Genomic DNA, 9,772 nt, shown 5'->3' with positions numbered 1-9,772 from the left:
GCAAATAATCGGAGTCATAGATCCTCAAATGAATATTCAAAAATATTCATTAAACAATATAAACTGAGTCATAAGCCCTCGAATGAATATTCAAAATAATATTCATTTAATATAAAATAAAAGGAGTCATAAGTCCTCGAATGAATATTCGAAATAATATTCAATAATAAAATAAAGGAGTCATAAGTCCTCGGATGAATATTCAAAATAATATTCAATAATAAAATAAAGTTAAAGTTATCGAATAAACCTTATTTGATTAATAGTTTTGAAAACTATGACCATATATATATATATAAGTATAAATATATATATATATTTATATCCATATATACAAAATCTACTCGGGATCCTCGACTCCCGGTTTTAGAAATATTTTCACCTTTGGGTCCCTGTACTAAGGGTATATGCAAATTACCGCTATCCTCTAGCATAGGTATTATCAACTGAATCAACAGATATATATATGGAAAGAATGCGAAACAGGCATGCATATATACCATATCAGCATGCTCCAATATATCGCAAAATTTGCTAATAACAATCATGCACTATCACAAGATAATGCATATACATATATTTACATCACAACAACAGTATATCGGGTAGAAAACTTGCCTGAGCGACTGGGGGTTATGAATGGCTCGGGACGAGTCTGGTAACCTATAAACAACAAGTAAGTTGGAATTAAACCAAAGTCACTTGTAAATCTATACTCTAACCAACTCAGACTCTAACGCTCATTTTGCGCTTACTGATTCTCTTAAGTCACTCGAGTACCCTCGGCTCCACTATTTTTAATAATTTAACCTTTACGAGTTTTAAGGCGATTCCTTCACGAGTATCTTACCAACTGCCTAACACACTTACCATAAATGTTTCATGCATTAATTAACCCTTTTTGGTCTTTAACCTATGTTTCAAAGTAAGGCGAGGGGAAAAGTTTCGTTCGCGAAACGCCGTTACTTGAAACGGTCGTTTCTCCTAAACCGTGCATCGGAATCGAACGAACTACATATCAAAACGAAGCTCGTAACATGAGCTATCTAAACATGGCAGTGGTCATAATCTAGCAGGGGGTTCTCGGGTCCTAATGTTATGCACAAAAACAGTCCAAAGAAAATCGGACGTTACGACGGCTATGTTTACGCGATTACCAATGTTTAAACTACTCCAATTAACCACCAACCAACTCATAACCATCAATACAACAAAACTTCACCTAAACCATACCACATCAGTCCATAATCTCCAAGGTTTTCAACTCAAACAACCACAATCAAGACCTATGAACTATAATCAAGCTTCAATTACCAAAAACACTTCCAAATCAAACCAAACTACTAATAATCACAATCCATGCTTCTCATTTCACAACACCAACCATTAAACTTACTAAAAAATAAAGTAAAGGCTAGGGTTTGAATTTTATACCTTCCTTGGGAGGTGTTAAGTTGCTAGGAAGCCTTAGGGAGCCTCCTACAAGCTTGATCTTTCCAAAGAAATCAAGAACACAAAGTTAGGCTTTGAAGTTTCTAAAAGTCTGATTTAAAGAACTGTAAAAATGAGGGTCTTACCATGATTATTTGGACGAGACTTGTGCACAAGAGTTGTAGGCCATCTCAATACCTTTCCAATGAGCTATAGAACACAATATTTGAGTGAGAAATGAAGGAGATACAGCAGTTTTAGTGTTCTGGTTCTGTTTTGGCCGAGAGCATGAAGAACAATGCCTTGGTTTCTTTTTGATTTTGATGAAAAATGATTTGCTTGGCTTGGTTGGTTTGATTTTTGTGTTTGTTTTAGTAAATTACCTAGTTGCCCTTGATTTTGTGTGGTTAAAAAGCCACCACATCTCCTTCCTTCCCATGTCATGCTTGTGTCATCCTCATGATGTCATCCTCCCCTCCTTGTCCTCTTCTCATTGGTTGGGTGACATCATCCTCTCTAATCCCTTTGATTAACTTTCTAATTGTTTGCCTAATGACCGCTGATCTGTTATACGGTTCGCTTAACTTTCGTTTTCGTTTATCGTTTGAAGGATCATACCCGGGATCTTATTACTTAGGTTCCCTTAACCTTTCTCAATATATTATATTCCTTTTATGATCCTCTCCTATAATCCTTTAATTTAAATCCATTTTATCCTGTTACCTTTTTCTCAAATCTTTCCGTATCTAGTGTATTTCCGGGAAAAATCAAAGTGTTCGGATTTGGATTCTGACGATCTTTACATACACTTTTATCCCATATAAAGTACTAATAAAATCTCAGAATATCCATATCAGAACCCCTACATAGTGTGGCATGAAAAGTTTTCTCATTCAGCAAAAACACTATTCATAAGGGTTTCAAAAATTTTCCAAAAATTGGGGTTATTACAGTTCACCTTAACACTATTCAACGATGGGGGGCACCACTGCTCTAGACCGTCTTCTGGAGTTATGAAACTCAAGGAGAAGTCGAAATTCTTATCTTGAGCAGCCTTCCATTGGTTAAGGAAAGACAACGCTGCATGAACTACGTCGTGAACACCATTTCCTCGCTGTTTCCATACTATATCATTTCGATTTTTCCACAAAAACCAGCAGACTATTACTCGGTTGCAAATGACCTTCGTGTTGTTCTGATCAAAGACTAGTTGGAGCCATTCAACAAAATTCTGAAATTCTCCCGTTACTTGGGCATTTGATGTTAAATGGTGACACTCCTGAGCAAAACTACATTTGACAAGAGTGTGAATAGCTGACTCATCACTCAAGTTGCAGACTGGGCTTTTGGGATTAAATTGGATTCTCTTGACCTGCATCATGTCTTTTGTGGGCAAGCAATGAGTTGAAGCACGCCATAATTTTTTTTTAACTTTATTCGGAATTTTCAGATGCCATAATTGCCTCCAGAACCCCGAGTTATCTGCTATGCTGGCTTGAGCTTTAGCTTGTTGAATGATATTGTACCCGCTTTTAACTGAATAATGACCCATTTTTTCGTGCCGCCAATACCAGGTGTCTTTTGCATTCTCAGATAAAGGGATAGAGAGGATCAACTCAGCGTCCCTTGTTTCAAAAACGTCCAGGACTAAATCTGTGTCCCAAGTTCTTTCTCCCGATTTGAACAGAGAAGCAACTCTCTGGTTAATGATGGCTTCATTATTTGAATGCACAAAAGGATCTTCGATTGATGGAAGCCACGGACAATTCAAAATTTCCACATCTTGCCCGTTACCAATATAGCAAGAGATACCCTGAACTACCAGACTTTGTGCTGTCAAAACACTTCGCCAGATATAGCTCGGACTGAAGCCTAGCTGAGCTGTTAAAAACGTTCCAGATGGGTAATATCGAGCTTTGAATATGCGGCTGACCAGTTTTTCAGGATGAGTAAGGAGCCTCCATGCTTGATTACCCAGCAAAGCTATATTAAAATGACGGAGATTTCGAAAGCCCATACCACCGTTGAACTTAGAATCGGTTAAACGACTCCAGCACATCCAATGAATACCTTTATCCTTTGAACTATCATTTCTCCACCAAAATTTTGACATAGCCATTTCCAACTCGTTACATGTATCAACTGGGAGGAGGAACACACTCATGGAATAATTCGGAAGGGACTGAGCCGCAGACTTAATTAAGATTTCCTTACCACCTCGAGATAGAGCTTTTTTATCCCATCCCTTTAAGCGATCAGACAGACACTCTTTAATATGGCCGAACACAGCCGTTTTCTTCCTTGACAACATATTGGGAAGACCAAGGTATTGAGAGTTATCCCCGACTTCCTTAATTCTTAACTGCTGACACAACTCTTGCTTTAGGTACGAGCTGGTATTGTGACTATAAAAGACCGAAAACTTCTCTACGTTAATTTGCTGCCCCGAAGCTTTCTCAAAAGTTTTTAGCATTTGCATTACCTGATTAACACTATCCTCACAAGCTTTGCAAAATAAATAGCAATCATCAGCGAAGAACATGTGAGAAATAGAAGGGGCACTGCGAGCAACCTTTATGCCTTGGATACAATTACGCTTCTCATAATCATGAATAAGAGCAGTAAATCCCTCTATACAAATAAGGAATAGGTATGAAGATAGGGGATCTCCTTGACGAAGGCCACGAGAGGGGATGATATTCCCAAAAATTCTTCCTGCATGATTAATGTGGTAATTCACAGATGAAATGCAAGCCATAAACAATTGAATTACCTTGTTCGAGAATCCCATTTTCTTAAGCACTGCCTCCAGAAAATTCCATTCCACTCGATCGTAAGCCTTGCTCATGTCGAGCTTAAGAGCCATCCAAGCTTGCTTACCCGAAGTTTTACGCTTCATAAAATGCATGACCTCAAAAGCCACCATAATATTATCTGTTATTAACCTCCCTGGAATGAATGCGCTTTGAGTATCAGCAATGATCAAGTCTATAATCGATTTCAAACGATTGGCAAGGACTTTCGAGATGATCTTATAGATAACATTACACAGAGAGATGGGTCTCAAATCCATCATCAACACAGGATTCTTTTTCTTAGGGATTAAAACTATACTAGTACTCTGCAGCTCTCGATCGATGCTACCTGACATAAAGAATTGTTTGACAATATTAACTATATCCCCCCCAACAATCTTCCAATGCTTCTGATAAAATCCCGGGCTCATCCCATCCGGGCCCGGAGATTTGTCTGGATACATATGGAACAAAGCTGCCTTGACTTCTGTTTCGGTAACATCCTCCAATAATTTCATGTTCTGCTCATCTGTGATCCTGGCCTGAACGCAGTCAATAACATAACTCCATTCTGTATTCGAGGCTGTAAACAGACTAGTGAAGTAGTCAATCATCACTGTTTGAAGGCCTGAATCCCAATCAACCAACTGGCCTTCGTTATTTTTCAGCCATCTAATTTTGTTCACATTCCGTCGATTTTTTGCAGCTGCATGAAAGAACTTAGAATTTTGATCACCCGCTTTGAGCCAATGTTGTTTAGATCATTGCTTCCAAAAAGCCTCTTGTTGAGCGTATACTTCAGCTAGCTTTTCCTGGTAATCTTTCAAGCACGTTACAGAATAATCATCTCGTCTCCCTCTTAGAGCTTTAATTTTCCTGATGTACTCCCGAGTTCGATTTTTAAAACTTCCAGTAATTTCTTTTCCCCATTCGGATAAAACATCTGCACACTCAGTTAATTTCTCATAGAAAGAATGACCCTGATTTCTGAACCAAACATCCTTGACTAATTGCTTGCACATGGGCTCCCGGAGCCAGGCGTTCTCAAATCGAAATCTTTTCGGATGAGAGATTTGATGAACTTTGTAAAACTCAAGAAGAAGAGGACAATGATCCGAGGTTGATACTTCTAAGTTTGAAAGAATGACATCTTTAAACATATACATAAACTCTGATGTAGCCAATGCTCGATCAAGGCGAACCTCTATCCAATCAGCGGTGCCAGCTCCTCTTTCCCACGTATACTGGTAACCTTGGAGTTCCATGTCTATAAGACTGCAGTCATCCAAAACTTGAAGAAAACCTTGGATAAGGCTATCCGGATATGGTCTACCTCCCTTCTTATCAATCTGAGAACAAACATTATTCATATCTCCAATGAGAACCCACGGATGAGTATTGTTGGAAGATAAATTTCGAATAAGTTGCCAAGTTTCATGCCTCTTGCTTCTGTCAGGTTCCCCATACACTCCTGTAACTCTGAAAGGATTATTATTATTCGTATGGATAATAGTATCAACATGATTTTTGCTATACGACCTCAATGTCACTTCTTGTTGATTTCTCCACAGAAAAGCCACGCCTCCGCTATGACCTTGCGACTCAACAACTACCATACCTTCAAACCCTATAGCTCGCTGTAATCTTTCGACTGTGCCACGCTTACAAATAATTTCACTCAGAAAAACAAAATCGGGTTTCTTTTGGAGAGTTATCTCCTTAAGGAATTGAAAAGCCCATGGGGTCCCAAGCCCATGGCAATTCCAGCTCAAAAGACTCATAATAACAGGCGAGCACCCACTTGAGTACTCACCCCATACGCGTTTTTTGAACTGTTTTCTGAATATTCAAAGCCCAATTCAGTGACATCATCTGAATCCATCTGCATTTCTTTATTTGAGCCCATACTGATATTGTCCAGCCCATCTCCCGTTCTGCGCTTTTTGGACTCGATAAAAATTGCATCATTAGTTTCCTGATTTGTTGGGGAGTGAACGATTATGTTATCTCGAATATTTCCATGCAGCTGTCTCGCGCCAGTATCTCCTTTTTGAATTATCTCAATTCCTTGATTTCCTCCTTGTGTAACTACCACCAAATTTGCAGGAGTGTTTTTCGGATCTAAACTCTCATCGTCTTCCTCAGCTGGAATGTCATGACTCTGAGACTGAGAATTGAAACTGCTACTGCCATCCTCGTTACGTAACCATTTAGCTCCAATAGGTTTAACCTGTCTTCTAAAAGGAGCCCTCAACCATGCTCCATAAGGTTTCATAATTTCCTCTTCAGGTTTCTCAAACAGTAGGCCGCAGAATCTTTCAGAATGCCCTATTATTCCGTAGATGAAACAAAAACTAGGAACATTTTCGTATTTAAAATTAACCCAGAACCAGTCATTTCCTGACATTTTGATTTTCATTCTCCTCTTCAAAGGTTTGGCTAGGTTTAGTGAAACCCGAATTCTCATATACTCCCTCCAGACTCCAACAAAGTTGCTAGGACATGAACTAACAAAGCTTCCTATGTAATTTCCAATCCCTGTTAATATCTTCTCCGACATAAAGCCAACTTTCAAATCATGAACTTGCACCCACAATTCCATATGATTAAGATCAACGCTCCTAGGGGTTTGGCCTGGATTTAATCTTGACATGACTATAGCTTTCCTGTTAAATGACCAGGGGCTGCCCTCCATGACACGTTTCACGTCCAACTCGTGGTAGAATTGGAATAAAAAGAGATTCGAATCGATTTCTTTCATGTAAACTGCCTTTCCTGGCTTCCAAAGGACTGCCAACGTTTGTTGCATGGCCGCGAAATCAATCCTCCCTTCCTGGATAAATCGTCCCACAATACATAGTTTAGCATTGAAACCCTGTTCTTGTAAAGAGCCTATTTCAATCACTCCTACTTCAATCCCCCCTACTTCCTCATCTTCCAAGGATATAGCATTCATTGCTGCTGATATACTATTTGCTTGATCCATGCTTTCAATGGTTGAATGAATCTGACAACCTTAACAAATGACTTAACAAACCATGTCAGATGACAAGATGAGCTATTTTGCTAGCACGTATAATATGTCTTTTATTCTAACATTCTCTTCACTGTATTATTATTTAATAATGATAATCGATTCAAAATTTTATTAATAAAAGATTATGTTCATTTGCAACCTGACACCCTGCCCCATTCCCGCGCGCCCTCCATTCACAATTCACAACCTTCACTCTTACAGAGTTGCACTAAAAACTCACTGGTTCTTGTTAAAAACTTAAAATTGATCCCCAAATTTAGGCATTTCCTCCATTAAATGCCTAGCTGGATAGGCTCTCTACCGGTTCTAATACACGAATAAAATGCATCAACTTGTCAAGATCCCATGTTTAAATGTTTTTTTGTTACATCATAATCAAAATATATTTATATATGTAACGTATTACCGACCAGTTTTCTCTCCCTTCTGAGTGAGAGTTTTGTTTTCTGTTCGTTCATGCTTAAATCTAGAGTGTGAATCGTGAGAACTTCGTTATTATGGCTCGTTACAATGATTTAAACGATCAATTTAATGGGCTAGAGATAGATGATGAGGAGAATTTTGCGTTTGTCTTTGGGGATGAGGTTATAGAGGAGACAAAAAAATATGATCTCTGTATGGTAGGGAGATTCTTAACGGAGAAACATAGTAATATCAATGCTATGAAGACTAAAATGGCCGACGTTTGGAGACCGGCTATGGGGATCAACATTAAGGAGTTAGAACCTGAGATTTTTCTATTTCAATTTTATCATAAGGAGGACATGAATTGGGTCCTGAAAGGAGGGCCGTGGTCCTTCGATAATGCCATGTTGGTGATGGCTGAGATTCCGAATGGTGAGGATCCAGTGAATGTTCCACTATGGCATGTCAACATGTGGGTGCAGATTTTCGATCTTCCAACTGGGTTCATGTCAGAGGGAGTAGGCAAGCAATTGGGGAATTTTCTGGGTGAATTCTTGGAGTATGACAGCAAAAACAACTCTGGAATATGGAGAGAGTTTATGCGCATTAGGGTAAGATTGGACGTCAGGAAACCTCTAAAGCGCTGGAAGAAACTGATGAAGAAGAATGGTGGGGAAGGCATGGTCTCTTGTAAGTATGAAAGGCTCGGTGAATTCTGTTTTACGTGTGGCTTGTTAACTCATACAGAAAGGTATTGTCGCAAGTTTCTCAATGGTGCTAATAATGAAGTCAACAAAGAATGGAGAAGCTGGCTAAGAGCCGCACCTAGAAGGAATGGAGGTCCGGCGAAAAGTCGGTGGTTGAGGGAGGAGGATGACAAAGGGTGGGAGGCGCGTCAGGGGCGGTACAGCTCATTTCCGAAATCAGGGGAAGTCAGTAGCGAGAAAGGTGGTAATAGCATGATTGTAGGAAATTTCAGCAGGCAAGAGAAACATGATTTAAGGGATAATAATAATCCCTTAATTATAGATAGACAAGCTGGAGGATGTAGGAGGGAAAATTCAAATTCGAATAAATTAGATGGGCCGGATATTGAGGAGCTGGATGGGCTCCAAATTACGGAACGAAAAAGAATGAGGGGTGGCCCAGAAAGCTATGAAACTATGGACACTCCTGGTGGGCTTGGGTTTACTAATAAAAATAAAGATGTAGTACTTTCTGAATTGGATTGTGCAGCATCAAACAACTCTGAACTGGCTAAGCTTGCTCAGCAAGCTAGCCGGACGTTATGAATGCTATAAGTTTTTCTGATGGAAACACTTTCTAATAAGGAGAGAATTGAGAAGTTACGTGGCAAGCTAGGGTATGATAATCAATAGGTAGTGGATAGCATTGGTAGATGAGGGGGTCTTGCTCTAATTTGGAAGAATAGTGTGAAGTGTACGGTGATTGGTTTTGGGAATAACTTTATCGATGTCAGTATAACAAACGCTAATGGCTCAGAATGGAGGATGACAGGGTTTTATGGTTTTCCAGAACGTGCTCGTAGAAAAGCATCTTGGGACCTGCTGAAACAACTATCTGGTAAGTCTGATCTTCCATGGATAGTGATGGGCGACTTCAATGATATGATAAACATCGAGGACAGGAAAGGACCTCATGATCATCCTCAGGCACTATTAGATGGGTTTAAACAAACCATTGAATCATGTGGCCTAATAGAGTTGGATCTCATGGGAGGTAGCTTCACCTGGGAGAAGAGTAGAGGCACTCGTGACTGGGTGCGAGGGAGAATAGATAGGGCGTTTGCTTCTGGTGATTGGTGGAACCTGTTTCCTTTGTGTAAACTGACAGTGCATCATTGTGTCTACTCGGATCATGACCCAATCCAACTGGACATGTATAACACTGAGCATGCTAAGAAAAAATTCAGGTTTCGTTTTGAGAACGTTTGGTTAAGGGAACAAAAATTCCACGAGGAAGTTGCAGCTTACTGGAAGCACTTAAAACCAAGTCACTTTCTTCCTAAGCTTCTAGAGCTATCATCTTTTATGAATAAATGGGGGAGAAGATTCTTTAATAAGTTTCGACAGAAAATTATTGA

At 39.4% G+C, this 9,772-nt stretch overlaps 1 protein-coding gene across 1 annotated transcript; it reads right to left on the bottom strand.

Moving 5' to 3' along the window:
* Nucleotides 1-4,987: 4,987 nt before the first annotated feature.
* Nucleotides 4,988-6,007, bottom strand: LOC141695513 (uncharacterized). Its single transcript, XM_074499752.1, has one exon. It carries the CDS (start codon nucleotides 6,005-6,007, stop codon nucleotides 4,988-4,990), a length of 1,020 nt encoding a protein of 339 aa, XP_074355853.1.
* Between the last annotated feature and the right edge of the window lie 3,765 nt (nucleotides 6,008-9,772).

The sequence above is a fragment of the Apium graveolens genome, chromosome 11, assembly GCF_009905375.1.
Source record: "Apium graveolens cultivar Ventura chromosome 11, ASM990537v1, whole genome shotgun sequence".
Classification (NCBI taxonomy): domain Eukaryota; kingdom Viridiplantae; phylum Streptophyta; class Magnoliopsida; order Apiales; family Apiaceae; genus Apium; species Apium graveolens.
Note: the sequence above shows the minus strand (reverse complement) of the source record. Positions and strands in the feature narration are given on the sequence as shown.

Bases quoted from the DNA above. Each gene is read 5' to 3' on its own strand.
- LOC141695513 (XM_074499752.1), bottom strand. From the start codon at position 6,007: ATGAGTCTTTTGAGCTGGAATTGCCATGGGCTTGGGACCCCATGGGCT.